Genomic DNA, 23502 nt, shown 5'->3' with positions numbered 1-23502 from the left:
CGATCCTCCCATTTGAAGGTGGCGGTCTCCAAAATAGTGTTTCCAAGGGAAAAGAATGCATAGGGCACAAAGCTGCTGGTACAAAAGGGACAACGTCAGCTTTTATAACACAGTTCAAGTCCCACATAGAGCCATTTGTCTTCTAGGAGACCTAAGGAAAAATACTCTCCATAGAAATTGCTCGAAAATCATGTGCAAACTGGAAAAATGAAAACAGCCCATCTGTTCTCAAAATGTACTTCATCTGAAGTTGATGACCTTGGTTGTCTTTCTCTTTCTGTCATATTAAGTTTGTATTATCACTTTTCTTTTTAATAAAGATCTCTTCCAAAAATACCCCTACATAGGCATAACATTGCTCTGCCCTCACCGATAATCTACAGGAAGTTTTTCCTTGCCAACGTGTTGACATCACACTAGGGTCAGCAGAGTCCAATACCCAAGTCATCAAGATGGAGAAAGGTGTACAGAGAAAGGATTTTTAGATTGGGGCAGTTTTACATTTATTTATTTGTCTAATTTTCAATTTCAAGGTTACACATTGTTGATTAATACAGTCTTCAACCCCCTTCCCATGTATTCTGCATACCTTTTACATGAAAACAAATGTGAAGGCTGCTTATGTTTCAGTGTCGCACAAGTCATTCCTGTGCAGCACAAAGTCCACAACTCCTAATTGTCTGTTATTTTTTGACTAATGTCACTGAATCTCATCTTTCATTTGTTGATGATTTTTGCAGAATGCCCTAGATTTTGCCTCATATTTTACCCTGTCCAACCCTCATAAATATTTTGACTTTCTAGTAAATCAGTGGGGATTGCAGTTGGACACTGAGAGATAGATATTACAGTTTCATAATTTACAGTTCATTTTGTCTAGAAAATGCATGCTAACACAAAACTTGTTCCATTAATGAACAGACATACTGTACTCAGCCCGTGCACAGCATTAACATGACATTTACTTAGGATTATAGGAGGTTAATAAGCTAGTGGCCCAACAGCCTTTTTAAGCCTAGAACTCATGCCCCAATTTTCCCAAATTATCCATGCCCACTGGCTAGAATGGCTTTGGTATACGCCTGTGCCTTGGGGCATCTACACAGTCCCTGTCTATAAGGGCCACAGGCAACAAGCCAGGGGCAAATCTACGATTTTCTCTCTATTGGTCCAGATTGCATTTGAACAGGCTTAGGTAAAAGTTCTGTTTCACATGAATGAGGATTCTGTTCCAGAGAAGGGGTAATCTCTGAGACACAACTGTGCCTCTGACATGTTTTGTTTACATTACAGACAAGGTTTACAAAATTAGAATGGATAATTCTAGTGCTGTTTGTCTAGCGAATGTGTAGCAGATCCATCAGGACTGGACCGGAGAATGCCTTGTAGGTTAGGCATAGATCGCCCCTCAGTAGTCTGAAGGAGACAGAGTCAGCCCACATAGAACATATTTACAACCTCTGTGGCTGCTCCAGTTGTTGCAAATGCCTGGTCAGGTACATGCCAAAGGGTGCAGTGCACTCTATTATTGGCCTAATGGAGGCTTACAAAAATAAAGAGGCGAGAGACCCAGCCTACTAATGCAAGAAAAATCCAACTCTGCATCATCAAAGTGACAAGTGTGATGATGCAAAGACAAACCACTCCCGTCATAACTCCGTGAAAAACCAAAGTTTGTCAGCAGGAAATAACAGTAAAGTGAAACAGAACTTCCAGTAAACTGGAACTGCAGAGCAGAAAAGCCAACCTGTCATACCAGAAAAGACTGCAGATATGTGCAAAAACTGGTTGCACACGGTCTTTAAAAGAAGCTCTGAAATAAAGCAGAAGGATCCAGAAGTTAACAGGCTGAAACAGAACCATGAACGTTTATGGAAGTGTAGGCCAAGCCAGATTTGCACAAGTCCAATTCCAGGACCAATGGTACCTCAGCCTTTCTGGAGTATAGTTCCCTGAAACAGAACCAGAAAGAGAATATTCCTTCTTGTTAGACCCAAGTTTCTTATACTAGGCTTCCTAGCCTCCTTCACAATACTTATGGCCTCTGAGAATTTGCACCTGCCTGTGGTTAGGGAGATAATCCAAGCTGTCAGCCTCAGTGTCTAGGGCTAGAATTATCAGGGACCCTGTGTTCTGAGTTAGGTGCTCGATTTTCTGTAGCAGTACATCATTTTACTCTTGCTATGTCATTGCCTTGGCCAAAAAGGAGATGCTATGACCATTTTCGGTGACTCCTTTTGTATTTTAGTCAATACCCACATCATCAGAGATATGGGAAGATGTATGTATGGCTCCCAAACATACAAAAAAGTCCATAAGGTTTACGTTTTTGCTTGGAAGTTTTGCATACTTATTTCTACACCCAAAGTATACTTCAAATAATTTTTCTTCAAATAGATAGCAAATGTTGGAGGTAAGATAAGGAAGAAAGAGGTAACCAGAAACATGTTTCAGGGAGTGTAATGAGTTGGCTGATTTAAAAATAAAATCCCATAGAATACTCTTGTCAGAAATATTGGGGGAGCAAATGGTTGTAACTAAGGAGATTATTCTTTTGAGCTGAGACACGGGATCTGAACTGCCAAGAAATAGTAAGGCCTTGATAGGTTCAATTCAACTGGCTGTCAATAAAGCAAACACTAGAAAACATAAATCAAAATCTAAACCAACTGTACGTAAAGTACCAAATATTGTGAGAGGGAGAAAAAAAAAAAAAAAACTGGAAGTGGGATCTGTAGAAAAAGGAAGGAGCAAATTACATAGAAATAAATGGAATTTACAGAAAAAAATATATGCAGAATAATGCTTAGGAAGAGGAGAGAGGTTTAGGGGAAGGCAGGAATTCAGCAAATTATGTAATGTTAGACTGAATGACAGTAAGAAAAAAGTACAGTTTTGTACCTACCATATAAACGTAGATGTTCGAGTGTTCACCCTGCTGCAGTCATCACACTTGGGTTATCCTGCAGTCAGGCGGTCCCGCAGTCGGCCTGAATTCCAAAGTCTTGGTCCAGCGTCGGTTGCTGTCGCTTCTTCCCTGACGTCAGAGTGCCAGGGGTATATGAGAGGCATCCAATGCCATTTTCTTCAGTTTTTCTTGCCCCAGATGTCAGGTACCCCCAATAGGTAGGCAAAAAAAATATATATATATATACATATAGCTATATATATATATATATATATATATATATGGATACATATCTGTTTTCAGTAGAGGCCCGAGGAGAAAAAACAAACAAACAAAAAAAAAAATAATATTAATACATGTTACAGATAGACACAAAAATAAGCTACAAGAGTAGAGAGTAAAGTATACACAATGAAACACAAGTACTTAGTAGTTATAGGATACAGCACAAGCTGTGGTTAGTAAGATAGACAAGCTCAGGAAAAGACATCATTGAGATTAGAAACTGACTGATATTAAGGTCTGAATAGGAGAACATGCTAGGAGGAAGTGAGACTAGTAGTATAGGATGTGTGTTAGTTATCCATTGGGTTGTGAGATATTCTTTTTAGGTTTTTGAATTGTTCTTAGCTTTAGTGGTAAGGATAAGGAAACTGTTGATGATCTAACTATTTTTATTTAGGAGTAAGGGAGAGCCAGAATGCTGGATAGTGGAGTTTTATCAGATGATTGATTATTTTTTTTGTAAGCGCCTCGAGAGTTGATTAAGAGGAGATTTAGGTTCCTAAGGTTGAGACAATGGTGGGTCTGGATAAGGGAACCTGTTTATAAATCTAGCAATATGGTTCAGTTAATTTGGTAGAAGGAGTTAAGAAGTTTTTAATTCTGTACATAGATCCTAGTTTTTTGTTAACAGACTTTATAGTTTGAGTGATGTGTATGTCAAATTTGAGAGCTTGTATCAAATGTAAACTCAAGTAGTTTGGGTGACAGGGGAGGGTCAGAGTCCCATTTAGATTTAAGGTTTAACAAGGTTATATTTTTATGTTTGGGAGTTCTTGGGATGAGGATGTCCTGAAACATTGCAAACCATTTTTCAATTAGAGAAAAAATTTTTTGAGTGATAGTTTGGATTCAAGATGGATGACTGATTTAAGGTTATTATGTAGATAGAGAAACAGAAGTGGATAAACCAGCTTAGTGCTGTTGTATCAAGATGCAAGGATTCAAGGGTGTTGAGGAGGAGTTGATGATTGACCATATCGATAAGATAGCTATTGGTCTATAATTTGAGGTTTCCATGGATGAACCTCCGATATACATCTCAGCTATTGTTCTATTGATAAAGTTGATTATATAAAAATAAAACAATACCTTTAGGCACAAGCAAATACACCACAGAGGTTGTATAGGATAGAGTGGTATAGATAAGTTTGGCTATTCCAGAGGGGATGGAGGGAGGGTAAACCTGGACTGCAGCAGGGTGAACACTCGAACATCTACATTTATGGTAGGTACAAAACTGTACTATGTTCATCGTATTACCCTGCGGCAGTCATCACACTTGGGTTGAATCCCAAAGCTAAGGATGGGAGGTGGAGTTAAACAGGGTTAGAAGAAGGTAGTAGGCCCTGCAAAACTGCAGTGGCAAAACCAGCTCTAGTCTTAGAATATAGAGGTAAGTGACAGTGTTTGGTGAAGGTGTGCACTGAACTCCAAGTTGCAGCTTCCAGAATATCCTTGGTTGGCACACCCCTGAGAATGCTGCTGATGTAGCTGTAGCCCTGGTGGAGTGGGACCTAATGTTAGCAGATACCGGTTTCCCATGATGCGTGTAGCAGAAACGTATGCAATACCCTATCCATTTAGAAATGGTCTGTTTTGAGATAGCTTTTCCTTGTGATCCTTTAGCATAGGCTACAAAGAGCTGGTCAGATTTTCTGAAAGCCTTAGTTTTATCCAAGTAGTAACGTAATTGCCTGTGAATGTCCAAAGAGTGCAGGAGTCTTTCTCCTTTGTTCTGGGGATTTGGGAAAAAGGTGGGCAAATGAATGGTTTGGTTTAGGGCCACACTGGATACCACCTTTGGCATAAAGGAAGGGTTAGTTCGTAGAGAGACTCTGTCTTGATGAAAAATGAGGAAAGGCTCCACTGTCATTAGTGCCTGTAGCTCTGAGACTCTTCTAGCTGAGGTTATTGCTAGTAGCAGGGCAGTTTTCCATTAAAGAAATTTTAAATCAGCTGAAAAAGCTGGTTCAAAGGGCGGCAGTGTAAGCTTTTCCAGAACAAAGTTGAGATCCCAAGTAGGTGTTGGTGCTCTCCTTGGTGGTCTTATGTTCTTAGCCCCTCTGGATGTGAGGATAAAGGAGGATTTGTGTTGTAATGAGCTGAAATTGCTGAGGCGTGGATCTTAATAGATGAAAAGGAAAGCCCTTTGTGCAACATCTCAGTTAAATATTGTAGAATCTGAGGAATGTTTGGATCAAGGGGATTTTGACCTTTAGCCTGGTTCCAGGCGCAAAATCTTTTCCATTTGTCTGAATAGGTTTTCCTGGTGCTGGGCCTCCTGGCCTCCAGAATGACATCCATAACCGCTTTGGATAGAGGTGTTGGCTGGTTGTTTAGGTAATTTGCCACGCAGCCAAGGTTCAAAGTCTTGAGCTGGCTATGTAGAATATGATTGTCTCACTGGGTGAGCAGGTGAGGAATTTGTGGTAAAATCCATGGTGGGCTGTGGGCCATGTTCCTTAGAATTGGATACCAATGCTGGCGTGGCCAGTCTGGTGCAATGAGCATCATTTGTGGTCTCTCTAATCTGACTTTCAGCAGTACCTTTGGTAGAAGAGGCAGTGGAGGAAAGGCATACACTGTTAAAGTTTTCGAACTGAATGAGAAGGTGTCCACTTTCCAAGCTTGTGGATGGAATGTCCTTGTGCAAAATTTTTGAAGTTGGTAGTTTTGGGGGCTTGCAAACAGATCAATGTCTGGGCGTCCCCGTTTTTGAGCTATCACTGCAAATACTTGTGGATCTAGTTTCCACTCGTGGATCCATGATGTTTCTGCTTAAGTCATCTGCCAATGTTTTTTTCATTCCTGGCAGGAATTGTGCTTGTAATTGAACCTGGTAAGACAGTGCAGTGTTCCACAAGGTCATTGCTTGCCTGCATAGAGGGTAGGAATGTGTGCCCCCTTGCTTGTTTATGTACCACATTACTGTGGTATTGTCCGTCTTTATTATTAGTTGTCCTGGGTTAAAAGAGGTCCTTGAAAGCTGTTAAGGTATTCTGTACTGCTACCATTTCTTTTTGATTGATATGCAGATGCCTCTGATCTGTAGCCCATTTGCCCTGAATGCACTGTCCTGCCATGTGTGCTCCCCAGGCATAGTCCGATGCATCTGTTGTCATAGTTTGCCTGGCTGTGGGTAAGGTGAAAGGCTGACCCTTGTTGAGGTGACATGCCTGTGCCCACCATAGAAACTCCTGTTGAAGGCAGGGAATGAGTGGTATCATTGTTTCCAAGCTGTGGCTGTGCTGAGTTCATACGCTTTTCAGGTACCATTGTAATTTCCTCATATGCAGTTTTGCAAATGGTATTAGTAGTATGCAAGATGCCATGAATCCCAAGGCCTGCAGAATTTTTCTTGCAGGGAGTTGGGTCTTTGTTGTCATTATTTTTAAATATTGAGTCGGCTGTTGTTGCTTGTCTGGCGTGAGATAAGCCATCTGGGCCGTTGTATTCAAGCTGGCACCCAGGAATATTATGTTTTGTGAGGGCACTAGTTTTGATTTCTTTTCGTTTACTGTGTACCCTAGGCAACTTAGAAGGTGTTTGACAAATGCCAGATGCTTTAAAAGAATGTCCTTGCATTCTGCTTGAATAAGGCAGTCGTCCAGGTATGGGTATATTTGAATTCCTCTTTGTCTGCAGTATGCAATTACTGGTGCCAGACATTTTGTGAAGACCCTGGGCACAGTAGATAAGCCAAAGGGCAGTGCAGAGAATTGATAATGCGTTGAACCTGCAATTTTGTCTGATAGGGACATGCAGGTATGCCTCCTTGAGGTCCAACGTTACTAGCCAAGCATTCTTGCCCAGCATGGGAAGAAGCTGCTGTAGTGTTAGCATCTTGAATTTTGGTACTTGCAGATAGGTGTTCAGAATTGAAAGATCCAGAATGGGTCTCCATGCTTTGTCCTTTCTTGGGACTAGAAAGAGTCTTGAGTAAAATCCTTGTCCTTGCTCCTGTGTAGGCACCTGTTGAATGGCTCTCATGTCCATGAGAGTTGTAATTTGTTTTTGTGCCTCTGCCCATTGATATGGTGGCAGGTTTGGCATTCCTTTTATCCTTGGTAAGGTATGAAAGTGGAATCTGTATCCTTGAGAGACAATGTTTAGGACCCATTTGTCTTTTGTGATGATGTGCCAGTAGTCTGCAAAAAATGCTAATTTTCCTCCCAAAGGAGCTGCCAGGAGAGATTTGCTTGGTAGTTTGAGGACTGAGTCATTGTGTTTGTCTTCTGCTAGCTTGGGGCCTGTCTTCTCCTCCTTTCTGGGTAGCAGTACCCCATTGGCGAGGTTTGTAAGGGCCTTGTGACTGACCTCTGCCCCTTGGGCATCTGTATTTGCCTCTCTGTGATCTGTCAGAAGCTGGAAAGGACCAGTTTTTCGTTGGCCAATTTATGCTGAAACGAGGGGGTTGTACCTGCAAAAAATCCTTGACCGTCTGCATAGATTTTGCCTTATCCTCCATTTTCTTTAAAACCTCTTCTTCTTTGACACCAAATAATACATCCTGCTGTGAAGGTGCATCCAATAATTTTGCTTTAACATGATCAGGAAGGGTTTGTTCTTTTAACCAAGCATGTCTACGTATGACAGAGCCAGTAACAGCTGCTCTACAGGAAGCTTCCAATGAATCAAACCCACATTGTAAAGTATGTTTGCCCACCTGTTCAGCTGCATGCAACAGATCCCTGCATTTCCTTGAATTCAGACTGTTCAGAATGTGTGCTCATTTTTTGTTTTAATTGAGACATTAGGAATTGCTGATATTTCAGCATGTGAAACTGACAATTTAATGCTCTCATAGCCAGAGTTGCTGAGGTGTATATTTTCTTTCCCCATCTATCTAGGGCTCTGGAATCCCTTTCAGAGGGCACAGGATTTTTAGCCATAGAAGCTTTAGCTCACTTAGGACCCTGGGAAATTGTTTCTGGGTCAGCCACAGGGCTTTTATAAAGGAATTTGTGTGAGTCAGGTACTCTGTAGTACCTGTCTGATTTGGCTGGAGCAGGAGGTAGAGAATCTGGATTTAGACTAGACTCCAAGTAAACATCATCCACAATAGCTAAAACTGGTGGGATAGCAAGAGGTCTATGCTGGGGTAGTAAAAGGAACTCTCGGAGCCTTTTCTTAGAATCAGAGTAGTCATGGCCTTCCCAGTGAAAATGTTCCCTCATGGTATGTGAAGTTTCCCCAAAGGAGTAGTCTTCTGGGGGAGATGCTGAGGGAATAGAGTCTTCAGCATCAGAGTCTTCATAAGGTGGAAAAGTGTAATCCTGTTCCTCAGAAGAATCTGAGGAAACTGAAACCTGGTCATAGGAAGCATAATCCTCCTCTTGTCTTGGTCTTTTATCAGGAGGGGGATGGGAACCCCTGATTAGGGTAATCAAATCTTCAGCCATCTTAAGCATCTGTTTCTTAGGCATGGGGCCTTGAACTGTAGACTGATGTACAGTTTTCTTTGGTTTTAAAGGAGTTTTAAGCTTAGCATAAGATTTAATGGTGAGTGTAGTCAGTCTGAAGACACCTTCTGCAACCGAAGGTGTTTCCACTGCACCGGGGTCTACTTCTGCTCCGGTGTCGGAAAGACCTAATGAAGATGGCTGCGTCGGCCTAGTAGACTCCGCTTGAAAATCCGCAGCGGTCTGGGGTTCCAGTTCTGCAGTCGTCAGGGGCTGCGTAGGCGCCTCAATGAAAACCGGAGAACCGGCGACAGGCCCAGCAGAGGCCTCGGAGTCTGGCTTGTTCCTAGGCTGCCTGTCCTTATCCTTGCATATTTTATGCATGCCGGTCGTCGGCTGCTCCGACGGCATGATATAATTAAATTTCCTATCAAAGTAGTGTCGTGTGAAATCAAAACGGCATTTGATAGTTCGTTTATTAAACCTAGCACAAAACCGACAACCTGTGACGTTGTGGTCTGGGCTTAGGCAAGGAATACAATAGGAATGCAAGTCCTTATGAGGTATTTGCTTCCCACAAGAAATGCAATTGTTAACTTTTTCTGACATCGGACTGAGGCAAGAAAAGGTTTCCCAACGGGGTACATAGCTTTATTGAAGACTTCGGACTGAAATTCAAATTGAAAATGTCAGGTGTCGGCCGACCGGCACTTGCAAACTGCTTCTGCTTCTGGCACCGCGCAGCAAGAAAGACTGAAGAAAATGGCGTTGGATGCCTCTTATATACCCCTGGCGCACTGACGTCAGGGAAGAAGCGACAGCAACCGACACCGGACCAAGACTGCGGGACCGCCTGACGGCAGGATAACCCAAGTGTGATGACTGCAGCAGGGTAACATGATGAACATCTGAATAGCCGTAAGAAACAAGGCATATACGCAATGTATAATTATGTAAATAAAAATATTAATATGGTTGTTTTTCTTTTTTATGTTTGGTCTTCTACTGAGTGATAATTTAATAAAGGTGCTTAAAAAAGGTATGGGAAGGAAAGCATTCAGAAACAGACCTGTCCAAACCGACAAGACAGGACAATGGTCTCACAGGCTCCAGGAACTGCTATTCTTGAGAATAACTGTCTCAGCTGCCAGATTAGATCAGATGAGATGAGATGCAAACAGGTCCATCTCTTGTAGAAGCCACTTGTTTGTAAGATCTAGAAATACATCCTTATGAGACATCCATTTGTGTGGGCCTCCATATGTCCTGTTTAGTCGGTCTGGCATCACACTGTGGTATGATAGGACATATGTAGTCCTCAAAGAAATTCCCTTCTGCAATGTCATTTCCTACACTTGCAAGACTAACCCACATAATTAGGAGTGGCTTCTCACCCACATACCACATCACTGCGGTGTCTGGACTTCGAAGACATTCAAGCATGGTTGGGAGAAGTGCTGTGACAGCTTTGACAAGAGCCAAAATTTCTTTGATGTTGAGATGTCCGTCCCTCATACTGTACTGTTACACTCCATGATCCAGGTCCTGGACATCCTTCAAATGGGCGCGCCAAGCCATGTACAAGGAATCTGTTGTCAGTGTCACAATACGCTTCTTCTCCCTAAAGGGTATGCCCTGGTTCAAAAGACAACGCTGATTCCACCATGAAAATATCTCGTTAGACATGGCAGCAGGGGCATAACAGTTTCCAAATGCTGGAGGTGCTGGCTTCTTATATGTTCCTTAGATACCACTGAAGCTTTCTTATATGAAAGCATTTAGCAGAGAATTGTCAGAATGCAAGCCGCCATGTGTCCCAACAGCCTCTTGTACCCCACTGAGGCGACATTTTCCTTCTGCAAGTACAGGGCAAACAGTTCTGAAAGCATTAGTTGCTTGTCCTGGGGGAAGGAAAGCACTGCGTTGAAACAGTTATCTAGTGTCAATCCCAGGAAGGTAACAACATGAAAAGGGTAAAAGGATTTTTCCCTGGACAGACTCAGTCCCGGCTCTGCAAAACATTTTACGGTAAAACTGAAGGCATCCAAGGCACCCTAGTAGGACCTTGCAATAAAAAGCAGCTGTCCAAGTAAGGAATTATTTGAATGCCCTTTGTTCTAAATAAGGTGATCTCTGGAGCCACACATTCTGTGAACACAATGGATACACTGGACAAGCCAAAAAGCAAGACTCTGAATTGAAAGTGGCAACCCCTACTGCAAATCTTACAAACTCTGTTTTTTGCTCACAGTGTGTAGGCATGCTTTCTTCAGATCTACAACTGCCATGAATGTGCCCCTGATGTAGGAGAGGTAGCACTCCCTGTAATTGTCACTTTCAGAAAGTATTCTAAATGGAAAGGTTCTAAGAAAGGCTCCAAGTACCCTTTTTCCTTAACACACGGAATAAACTGAAAGACAACTGTGCCTTCCTCTCTCAGGGGCTTTTTTCACAGCTCACATGTCCAACATTTCTCTGACAACCTAAGGTGTAAATTGTGTTTGGTCCCTAGGGACTGGAGAAATACCTCTGAAGCACTTTCTTAGAACGTATATGTGATATTCTTCTTTTAGAATACTTAGTGCCACCTGTCCTGAATAACTCCCAAGTTTTGGGGATGACATGGGCTAAGAAGTGGAAACGGGCAACCAATCACAGTCACAGCTGATCTGCAGGAGGGTTTTGCCACTGATGGCCCCTGGGCTTTTCCTTCTGTCTAGCTTACCACTCATTTTTATGCTTCCCTTTCTTGCCTTTTCCCAACTCGGTAAGTTCTTGAATTGGGTTGTTGAACCAAATCTTGGCAGGAACCATACCTCTCAACCTCAGCACACAAAATCTGGACAAAGCCATAAATAATGGCGGAACAATGGCCCAAAAATAGGGACAATTTTAAACATCGCTCTTACAAACTTAGAAAGTTGATAGAATAGCATAGGTTTTGTGTTAGCATGAATTTTCTGATGGGTATGAAGTTTGAAACGTCTGTCATTATTTCCTGACTTCAACCATCAAAGATTTACCAATGATTTGCCAGAAAACCACAATTTTATGAGAAACAGACCAAAAATATGAGGCAAAAAATCTGGACATTCTGTGAAAATCTGTACAGTTGAGAGATGGGGCAGGAACCTAGGCAGAAATGTCGGGGGGGGGGGGGACTGGCTAACAAATGGGAAATGTCGGGGAGGGACTGGCTAACAAATGGGTTAGATTTTCTCTGCTTTTTTTTTTTTTTTTTTTTTTTTAAACACAATTCCCATGTATGGGATCCAAACAGGAAAATACTTGTAAACTGTTGCATAAATGATCCATAATTTCACACTTGTGGAAGACGACAGGTCCTTAACTAGTCATGCACTTAATGACCTCATACCAGTTGCTAAGCACAATGCAGCTACAGCATAAAAGCTACACTTTATGGAATACCCCCCGGACATGAAAGATCACAAAAGGTCCATCAACTGTTTTAGGTCGTTATCTTTGATCCCCGGCACCTTGCCCCCCCCCGCTCTTCCAGGTCTGCTGATGAGAGAGCACATGGAAATGGTAGATGAGAGCCCTAAAATCTGAGGTAGCAGTGGTGTAGACCTTTTGCTTAATCTACATAGAGCTCTATCATCTCAACTGGGATGCTATTCCTTGCTGGAGTTGAAGCTGCCCCTGGCAGGATTCAGATGTGCCTCATCTGGATCAGTAAAAGGCCCCTGGCTGGATTCAGATGTGCCTCATCTGGATCAGTAAAATGATTTCTATGTAGATACCTGTGGGAATCACTGACCCTGAAGAAACAGCAAAGTTTCTTAGGAGCAGGAGGGAGGAAACCAAGTTCTAAATATATATTTTCAAAGACATTCTCCAGGGCCTCTAGCACTGGAGGGACTGCTAGGGGCCTAGGTTCAGGCTGTCCCACGAAAGCACTATCTCTGTTGGCTGAGTACTCCTTGGAGTCCCACTGAAAGGCTTCTTTCATTTTACGGACAGTATCCCAAAAGGAGAAGTCCTCTGCTAGAGAAGCAAAGGACAGGGTGATTTTGACTGAGCAAAGGTCTTCAGCTGATGGAAATTTGTCCACGTAAGCTAACTCAACAGCAGCAGAATCTGATGAGATTGAATATACTTCAGGAGTATCCACCATTATCTTTTTGTAAGGAACTCCTGACAATAATGCGTCTGGTTTAGGCCTCTTAGATTTTAGGTAAGACATTACTTGCTTTGGCTTCAGTGCATTGGTCCTACTGTGCTTGGTGGGTGGGGGGCACTATCTTTAAGGTCTCAGACAGGCAAGGGAGACCCCAACATGGTCTCTGGGAACCTCTTCTTGTAGAACAAAATCCTAGAGATCCCACCTTCCCCCTCAATTATTAGAATGCAGGCCTCAAAGGCCGAAGGATCTGTGGCCACCAAAGGAATGTGTGAGGTTTTGATCTTGGAGGATATGCCAGATACTGAAGGTGTGGGTGCCTGCAGAGGCTCTATAGTGGAAGGGCTGCAAGAGGACCTCTCCTCATATGGAAACCCTGAATTGTCTTCAGTGTCATCCATTTCTTTTTGGCATGTTTCTTTATAGGAAGTAAGCTCCTGGAGGCCTTGCACAACACCAAAGCAACCCTGAACTAGGCTTGCAACCCTTTTTTGGCAGCAAACTCCTGGTCTTCACACAGTAACAAGATGAGAACAGCAAGAAAGATCTGAAGATGGTGTTAGCCAATGCACCCTTCACATTACCTGTGTCCTAGTGCCAGAAATAGGGCAAAAGCCAAAGCACTTACAAGGGGAAATGCTTGAAGATTGGCTGGCTATAGGCTAAATGCACATCAGGATATCTCAAACGTAGAGACTGCAACACTGAATACTATGATGAACATCTTTTGTTACTTATGTGGCTAAAAGAACTTCACAAGGGGATTCTTCACTCCCTTAAATAGATGTTACTGTTCAGGTGACCAGATGGCTGTGGTGAAGAAATTTCTTTTATATCTTTCTCTCTCTTTCCTATACAAAGTTTTTTTTTCTTCAAACGACTTGCAATGCTCACGTTTACATGTCATGCAGCTCCCACAAAAACAGATATGGTAATTTTTACAAGGAATTATCTTCTGAAAGCACACTGGTTGGCAATTTTTGTTTTGGGATGACGTGCCACCTCCCTCCATTTGAAAACAGTAAAAAAAGATGAAGTAAGTGCACTTACTTGTTCTGCAAGAATTCTAGGTACTGTATTAGAACAATACCTCGCATTTAGTTCTGTGCAGATGTGGGAGTGTTGCTACTGACAGGGAAAATGAGCATGGAAACACCCGATGACTGACAGGCATGCTAATTCGCATGCGACATCATGCATGTATTCCTGTAAACTGTTTAATATTCACACACAATACCAACTTCAACCCCATAAAGCAGCCTTTATTGAACAAGCCAATTCCATCTTAATAAGGATATGAAATGCAAAGTTAACCATGAAACAATTACTTTTTCTCTGTGCTTTTGCAGGTAGGCAAGCCCCCCTGCACCCCACTTGTGGGGGTGCTTTGCCCACCCCCCCGCTACTTCAATATACCCACTCCGAGATTGCACTACATTGAGGAAGAGTACATACAAAGACTAACCCTTCTCCTTTCTTTCTTTACAAATATGTATTTAAAAATGCATGCAGATTTAGTGGTTTCTTAACTGTTGCCAGCCACAGTGCATGACCTAGGGAGTGTGTTAAAAGTAAAGTGAGCGGTGCTGCTTCAGGTGCTTAATGAATACTCAGCAGATTCAACAGTCTGCTAGGAACTGTCGGCCTGGATGCATGACTAGGGTGGGATTTGCTACTGCGCATCCTGCGAGGTACTGTTCTAATACAAAACAGAATTCTAAGCCTGAAACCAAGCACTAGAAATTTACAAAGCACAGAGTATGACAGAAAAGACAAAACTAGTGTGCAACAAAAACAAACATATGGTGGTACAGATCATGCTCCATTTTGCAGTTAGATTCTGACTAATATATGGAGTGGGGGAAAGGAGCATAATTTTTGAAAGCAAGGCCAAGACAAACATCCCATATTTTGGAATGGGCAGCAGCAGTGATCTCCAAGATGAACATCTGCCTCTCCATATGTTAACACAGAATGGGGCAGAGAATCTAGTTAGCTTCTCCTTCAAGTGGGGTGCCACTTCTAACTAACAAAAGCTAGCAAAGTCTATTGAATAGTTCAGGAAAAATCACTTATTCATCCCATTCACCAAACAGCCACTTTATCCAGGTCAAAGACATGGGGTAAATGGAAGTTTTCCAGCACCTGGTGCATCAAGCAGAGAAACAGATCATCCTGGAACTGGTGCAAATCTATTGCAGAGCACCATACACAAGCAATCTGCTGGGTTCTGTTATTATAATACAATCTCCAAAAATATAGACTCTGACACAAGAAAGCAGTCGAAATTGTTGCTATTCAAAGTACTGAGTAATGTGAAGTAGCAAACCAGGCAAGACACCTAAAACATTCGTAGATACAAGACATACATACTATTTCAATGAAGCACACTATGACTAAATACAAAACTGAGGATTCACAACAGAGATTAAAATAAGACAACTACCGAAAACCATGAAGCTGAACGAGGAAGAGAACAAAATGGCACCTTACCCTTTGTGCCCCACAGGGGATGGGATGGTTGTTGATATAATAGGGCACTGCTTCTTTGGAGGAGGCTCGTCCTCATCAGATGAGCTATCCAGTGTAAGATCTATAACTTCCACCTTATTCTTAACCTCAGTAGAATGCTTTGCATCTGTAGAAGCACAGTAACTTGAATTTACAAGCCCAGAAAAAAGGTGGAATATTTACGCTGTTTTTAATCTGATGGATATGGCACAATGTACTACAAATTCTATTCAATAGAGACATTTTTACAAACCAAAAACTTTTTAAGCTTACAGTCTTAGTTCCTTGACTACAAATAAAAAGAAGTTATGTACTCACCATAACATTCCATGTTTGTAGTCCATCTCGCCCCCTTCATTCTTACATATGCTCCAACTCAGCCTTATTTGCAAGCTGGAAGTCTTCTAGTTGGCTCGTGGATAGGTAGGTATCCCATGGTGCACCAGTACAATCCCCAGATCTTGTTTGCTGCTAACTAGGAGAAATAATAAACATACAGAAAGAAGCCAATACAAAAAGGTCGCCATAAAAAAAATGCTAATATTTTTCTGTCTCCAGGTACTTCATGGATGGGGGTAGGAGGGTGGGTTCATAAGAATGAAGGTCAAGATGGACTACAAACATGGAACGTTATGGTGAGTACACAGCTTCTTTACATTCTGTAGTCCTATCTTGCCTTCATTCTTACATATGGGACAGCGTCCCTAGCGCCTTATTCTTGGATGGCTCAAGGAAAAATACTACTGAGTACCGTGGAACCAAAGGATGCTCTACCCCTGGAGGTTAAATCCAATTTGTAATGAGTGATAAATGTGTGAGGGGTAGCCCCAGCCGCTGCTGCACAAACATTATCAAGTGGGACCCTGGCTTGAAAGGCTGAAGAGGTAGACCAAGATCTCGTAGAATGAACCTTAATTTTAAAGGGTAAAGGTCTACCCTCAGAACTGTAAACGTAAGCTATACAGCTAGAAATCCAATTTGAGAGTGTTACTTTGGAAACTGGTAAACCTGACCTGGATTCGGAGAAGGAAATAAACAATTGATCTGATTTCCTTAGTTCAGTGTAAATAAAAACATAATTGTCTATGGACATCCAACTGATGAAACCTTTATTCATTTACGTTGGAATGATTTGGAAAGAACACCGGGAGTTCTATGGATTGATTCAAAGTGGCATGGGAGCAGACTTTGGGGACAAAGGAAGGATTAGTACGAAGAGATGCTCTGTCTTTCTGAAAAATCAGATAAGGGGGTTTCACAGACAATGCTTGTAACTCTGACACCCGTCTGGCCAATGTGATAGCCACCAAAAACAAAATCTTCCAAGACAGGAATTTCAAAGGGAATGAATGGGAAGGCTCAAAGGGCGGAGAAGTCAATTTGGATAACACTTAAATTCCATGAAGCAACAGGTTCTTGAAATGGGGGTCTTAAAGTGGCACCTTTAAGGAAAGTTTTGCACAGCCTATGTGACATCAGATTTGAATCTTGAAAGCCTAGACGAAAATTTGAAATCGCTGCCAATGGAACCCTGACAGTGGCAGCCGCAGATCCCTGGTGGAAAAGCTCAGACAGGAATTCCAAAACCACTGGAATGGAGGCGGTATAAGGGTCAATGTTCTTTTTCTCTGGCCATATAGAGAATTTCCTCCATTTACTGGAATATAGTCTCCTAGTGGAAGGTTTATGAGAGGATGTAAGGATATGAGTCACAGAGGGTGAGAAGTCGTAAAGCCTGACTAGGGATGGAACTGGAGCAGCCACGCTGTCAAATTGAGGGTGTGTAAGGAGGGATGAAGCGAGCCTGACATGTGAGTCGAGAGATCTGGAACTGTGTCCAGAATCCAAGGTCTAGGAGAAGAGGCTCGAGAAAGGGGAACCAAACCTGACGAGGTCAGTAAGGAGCAATGAGGATCAGTTTGCGTCCCAGCCGTTTCGCTTTCTGAATAACCTTGGGTATGACAGGAAAGGGAGGAAAAGCATAAAGGAGACCCAGGGGCCAATCGTGAACAAGTGAGTCTCTCGGTGACTCCCCTGGAGGGGGGGATGAGGGAGAAGTAGCTGCTGCATTTGGCACTGATTGGGCTGGCAAAGAGATCGCAGCAAGGCTGTCCCCATCTGCGGAAAATCTGCTCCGCTATTTCCTGTTTCAGAGACCACTCATGAGGCATCAGGACTGCCTGGCTGGGCTTGTCGGCTATCACGTTGGTTGTTCCTGAAAAGTGCGTTGCCAACAGAAAACGCTGGGAAGATATCGCCCATTTCCAAACTTGAATGGCCTCTCGACAGAGTGGGTAAGATGTGGTTCCGCCCTGTTTGTTGATATACCATACTACCAACATGTTGTCTGATTGTATTGCAATAGTCCCCAGAGGTAGAAGGTCGTGAAGTGCTTGCAACGCCAGGAGCACCGCCCTCATCTCTAGAACACTGACATGCAGGTGAGCCTTGTGATCTTGCCACGTGCCTTGGACAGTCCTGCCTAGATAATGCCCCCCCCCCCCCAGCCTGTGAGGCATCTGTGGTCACAGTGGCAACAGGTTGGTGAGGAATAAATGAAGTTCCCGTGGTTAACTGATTGGGTAGAGTCCACCAAATGCGGTCCTTCTTGCAAGAGTCTGTCAGCAGTATGTGATGAGATAATGGCAGGTGCTGAAAGGACCATTGAGATGACAGAAGCCACTGAAGAATCCTCATGTGTAGTCTGGCTAGTGTCACTAGTCATATGGTGGAAGCCATGGTCCCTAGAAGCTGCAGAATGGTTTTGGCTTTGACCTTTCGTAAGGGGAGAAGACTGAGAATTTGAAGAACCAGATTCTATGCCCTTTCTACAGGAAGACAAGCCAACATGTCTACTGAGTCTATCTCTGCACCTATAAAAATCACAGATTGAGAGGGCAATAAGACAGATTTTTCCCAATTTATAGAAATTCCCAACTGGGCATAAAGCTGAATGGTAGCATCCCTGGTCTGAAGAAGTAGATGCCTGGTGGGGGCAGTCAAGAGCCAATCGTCCAGATACAGAAACACCTGGAATCCTCAATGTCTCAGGTGAGCTGTCACTACCGCCATACACTTGGTGAACACCCTGGGGGCTGTGGTGAGAACAAAGGGCAGAGCACGAAACTGGTACTGGCTCCCAGCCAGAAGCGTAGACGACTACTAGACGCCCTGCCCATTTTTATGTGGTATTAGGTGTCTTGGAGATCTATTGAGCACATCCAATTGTCTTTCCCTAACATAGGTTCATAGGTTGGTACTAGGCTATCAGCCCTAGGGCCTATACAAGCCTAGCCATAACAATTCCCTGGCTATTTCTTCCCACACTATTTACTTCCCTGGACCCCTGTCTAGCAGGGCAACTGACGTGATCCCCAGGGTGAATTTCCTTTCTCCCATCCAATCGACAAGGATCCTTTTGAAGACGGCCAAAGAGGCACTTTGCTTGACATGTATGGGCAATCTATTCCAGAGTCTGGGGAGTCTCTGGGTCAGGAACCTATCCCTCCAGCATGTTTTGTTTATTGTGATGACAAGGTTTAGATCCCTGGAGCGTGTGGCTCTGAGGGATTGGGATTTCTTTAAGTGTAGCATGTCCAACAGCTCTGAGTTTGACATGGCCTTGTGTGTTAAGCAGAGGTCGCCTCTGAGTAGATGATATGCGACAGAGTATAGCTGGAGTTTAAGGCGGTCAGCGTAGGGCATCTGCTTTAGGCCTGTGATTCTTTTAGTGAGGTATTCTGTGGCCTTTCCAGTTGTTGCAGATGTCTTGAGAGGTACATACCAAACAGGGCATTGTATTCTATAATGGGTCTAATGGGGGATGAGTACAGTGGGACAATGACCTCCTTTTTTCTGGATGAAAAGCCCTTAGTGATGAGGTGTGCCACACAGAAGGATTTCCTGACTGTTGTGGCGATGTGGTTATCGAAGGTGAGACCACTGTTTATCTGTGTCCCTAAGTCTCTGTGTCACTGTTAGACAGAGGCACAGTATACTAACCTCAAAAAAGGGCATAGCAAAATTAATTTAAAATGGGTGGCGAAAGCCAAACACATTCTGGCTAGGCTTATAAATGCCCTAGGGAAGATAGCCTAGTATGAACCTATGAACACTTTTGCTGTTTAGTGTACTGCCACCTATATGGTAATTCACGGATACATGTTTTTTCCCAAAGGGTATAACTATACATTTCTTGGCATTGAGCTTGAGCCCATGGCTCTGGCACCAAGCATCTGTTTCTGTAAGGCCCTTTTGTAGAGTATCCACATCATTTGGGGATTCAATAATGGCTCCCAGTTTGCAGTCATCTGCGAACTTTGTTAGCGAGAGTCCCTTAGTGTTGGCCTGTACTTCAGAGAAGTAGATGCTAAACAAGAGCGGTCCCAGGACTGAACCCTGAGGTACTCCACTTGTCACTTGTCTGGAGCTGGATTTGGAGTCGGCTACTTTTACAGTGTGGGTTCTATCAGTAAGCCAGTTAGCAACCCATTGGGCAACGTCGGGATTAATGCCCAGCTCAGTAAGTTTATCTATGATTCCAGAGTGGGGGATGGTGTCTAAGGCCTTGGCAAGGTCTAGATAGGCTGTGTGGACCACCTTACCCTTATCCATGGCTCTGGAGACTGATTCGAAGAAGTCAATTAGGTTCAGGAGACAAGATCGGCCCTTCACGAACCCAAACTGGGTGGGGGTCCAGTGTTTGAAGGTTGCCAATGTCTTTGTTTATAAGTTCCATGATAATATGCTCCATGACCTTGCAGATAAGGCTTGTCAGACTGATGGGACGGTAGTTTCTGGGATCCAAGTTGGATCCCCCCTTGTGGAGTGGGATAACTGTAGCTCTGTGCCACTCAGTGGGCATGAAACCTGAGGTGAAGCTATGATTAAACATGACACTTAGTTGAGGTGCCAGTTCATATTGTAGTTCATGTAGTACACAGTCCGGGATGTCATCTGGTCCCATGGATGCTGTATTCTTAGCTATGGAGAGTGTGTTTTTTACCTGTGTGGCTGTTATTACCGGAATTTGGCAATCTTCCGGTATTGAGATGGGCCATTTAGGGGGTGAGAGGGAGGTGAAGTTGGCACTGAATCGATCTGCCAGGATATTGGCAATATCCGTGGGATCAGTATATTTAATGCCATTCTGTTTTAGCTCAGAGCAGATCTGAGCATTGCCATTTAGATTTTTGACATAGTTATAGAATACCTTGTGGTTGTCTTTGGAATCTTTGGCAATTTTATTTTCGTAACTAGCTTTTGAGGATTTTATGAGGGATCTCAGTTTCTTACTGAGGCTGGTAAGGGAGTTTTTTTGCATCCTGGGATTTTCCTCTTTTCTGCAACAGTTTCTTCCTTTTGTTGTAAAGTTTGCATGAGTGGATGTGCTCGTACAGTGCCTTAGTGTAGGATTCAGCAGTTGAACTTTCAGTTCTCGTCTGCATGGGTGTCATGAAGTTTGTCACTTCTGACTTGAGTAGCATGAAGTTGGCTTTGGAGAAGTTTTTTATGGAGGTTTCCTTACTGGGGGGTGGGGGTGAGATGTGGATGTTAAGGGTGATTAGCTTATGGTCAGACCTGACTAATGAGGGGGTGACATTACGTGTGGAGCATTGATTTCCCATGTTGGTAATGACCAGGTCAAGGATACTGGAGCCCCTGGTGGGACTATAGATTAGTTGATCCAGGGCATTGGAATTTATGAATTCCAAGAACCGTTGGGCAAAGGTGTTGGTACATGAGTAGTTTTCCCAGTTAATGGCAGGGTAGTTAAAATCACCCATATTAGGGTGTTTGGTTCTATCTTAATATTTTCCAGTATGTTTAGAAAGGTGTAGTGAGAATCTTGGGGTATGCTGGGGGATCTGTTGCAAGCTACAATTTGGACTGCAGTCTTACCTAGTGTTAGTTGCACCTGGAGAATTTCGGGAGTATAGACTGCAGTGTCACCATCTGGAACTTGTCCTTCTTTACTGATTCGTTCAATCTGCTGAGGTCCAAGATGGGCCTCCAGTCCCCTGTACATTTTAGTACTAAAAAGAATCTGGAGTAAGTTCCGGATCCTATTCGGTCTGCTGAGATGGTTTGCATGACTCTTTTTTGACAGCAACTTGTTGACCTCCACAGTTGCCTGATCCCTGTGATTGGGTGGAACATCTGGGATCCTCTTCTGAACAAATGGTGGAAGAAAATGGTATAACATAACCTCTGGTCATAATTCTTTGTACCGATTTGTCTTGAACGATACTTAGCCAGGCTTCTGGATACAAAGAAATGCTACCCCCAATCGGCCCCAGAGAAGCACAGTGGGGCCCCCACCTCAGGAGCGCTGGTAAGGCCGGCCCCGAAAGGAGTCGTGACTTCCTGGTTTTGTGGTCCGCCCCTGCCTCTAGGGTGACATCTACCATTTCCTCCTCTGCCTCTGAAGGAGGAGTCACCCTCTGCATCCTGGAAAAACCTCTGGGACTTCTTGAACCACATTTTACTGCCCCTCTAACCCTTAGGGTATGGTCTAGAAAGTACAGTAAAATGTACTCACACCACAGAGGGTGTTTTTCATTCTTGCTCGCACCGGGTGAGTGTGTCCTTTAACTTGGGTCCAAACAATGAGGAACCATCGAAGGGGGCATTGGTAAAAGTAGACTTGCACGGTTCCGCAAAATTAACCAAATGCATCCAGGATTGACGCCTTAGGGAAATTCCTGAACCTGCTGCTCTACTCGCTCCATCGGCTGCATACAATATAAGCCTCATGGACGAGTTGACGATAAGAGTTCAAGGTGGACAACTGGGCAGACACCTTGTCAGGGACTCCCGCAGTACATGTGCCTTGTAGAGAATCTCCTAAATCCTTAAGGAGATCTCTCTGAAGCCTCGTGAAGTGTGTAAGGTAGTTCAGCAATCTAAGGGTAAATGCCGCTGAAGAGAAGATACGCTTCCCGTATCTGTCCATCGTTTGAGACTCTTTATTCGGCGGATGAACAGAAGTTGTTTCTGCTATCTCCTCCTTAGTGGCTGCCGCCACCACCATGGCATCTACGGGAACACCTTTAGACAAAAATTCCTTTTCTGGGGGTGCAGAAAGAAACTTATTTGGTCTCCTGGGGCCTGACCCCATCAGGAGTATCCCATACCTTTCGACTAACTAGCTCCATTAGTTCGTCGAAGGGTGGAAACTCCCAAGAGGCTGAAGGTTGAGACCCGAAATCCTTAAGGTACACTGACTCCTCATCAGAAGGGGGTGACAGTGGGCCAGCCGCACCTCTGCTTAAGGATTTCCAGGATGTCTACGAAAAAGGCATCAGAGGACGACTTGGGGGACCCTTCTGACTCCTCGAGGTCAGTGTCAGAGGTCGGAGACATCCTGGGAGTCTACATGCTTCCTCTTACATGTTCTCTTCTGTGGAGGCTCCTTGGAAGGATGTTCCAGGAAGGTCTCAGAAGAGTGGGGACCACCAGCCGGTGGCTCCTGAGGCTGTGGGTCTCTGCTGTCCAAGGAGAGAGTAGGAGCTGAGACAGAAGTAGGTGCTCTAGGGGGAAGAGTGTCGGAACCCCTGGTAGGAGCTGAAGATCGGGACAGCACACTCTTCATCTCAAATGCCGACCTCTCCAGCTCCGAGGAGACCGGGGATGCCATCGGCTCTGAGATAGAGGTAGGATCCAAACTCACCCTTGCCGACACGCTGAGAGGGAGGCATGGAACCGAAGAGGTTCAGTTCCAGGCGTCCCTATCGGGGCTGACCGGGGTGCTTCGGCTCCTAGACACCATGGACGGCACTGAGAGTGTTGGAGTGGAACTCTGCTCCGAAACAGCCACAGGGGGAGCTGGAGCCGAGGGTTCCACAAAACACTCTGGCTCCGAAAGGCCAGCATGGCGTGGAGGAGGAATGAATGAAGGGTATTGAATGGACTCAATTGTCCCCGGAACCGACTGGGTCAGAGCCAACAATTATTTCGGTAAGCCAGACTACTTCAAAAGTCTCAGCACTACCCTCTCCACATCTTCTTCCGATAAACTCCTGGAAGACCTGGAGGACAAAGTAGGAGAATGGGATCTCTGCAGTATTGGTGACTTCAATGTAGGGGAGACAGGTAGAGGTTCCACAGACCGGCTCCGTAAAATACTCTCAGAGATCGGTTCCGAGTTACTTGGCGCCGACCCTGTAATCACAGTACAACTCTCAAATAGCTCCGAACTCTGTGCAGCCGATGAGACAGTGGATTTATCAGACTTAGTAATTTTAAGAGGC

At 43.9% G+C, this 23502-nt stretch overlaps 1 protein-coding gene across 2 annotated transcripts in view; it reads right to left on the bottom strand.

The window, feature by feature from the left end:
- Positions 1 to 23502, bottom strand: part of PIAS3 (protein inhibitor of activated STAT 3) — a 1163468-nt gene that overhangs the window by 161226 nt on the left and 978740 nt on the right. For both annotated transcript variants that reach the window (XM_044079722.1, XM_044079721.1), the window contains exon 11: positions 15233 to 15377. In XM_044079722.1, the coding sequence (XP_043935657.1) occupies positions 15233 to 15377 (145 nt within the window). The remainder of the gene's footprint in view (positions 1 to 15232; positions 15378 to 23502) is intronic.

Source organism: Protopterus annectens, chromosome 8.part0 (assembly GCF_019279795.1).
Source record: "Protopterus annectens isolate FY-2018-M chromosome 8.part0, PAN1.0, whole genome shotgun sequence".
Lineage (NCBI taxonomy): Eukaryota > Metazoa > Chordata > Ceratodontiformes > Protopteridae > Protopterus > Protopterus annectens.
This window is presented reverse-complemented; position numbering and strand designations above follow the sequence as displayed.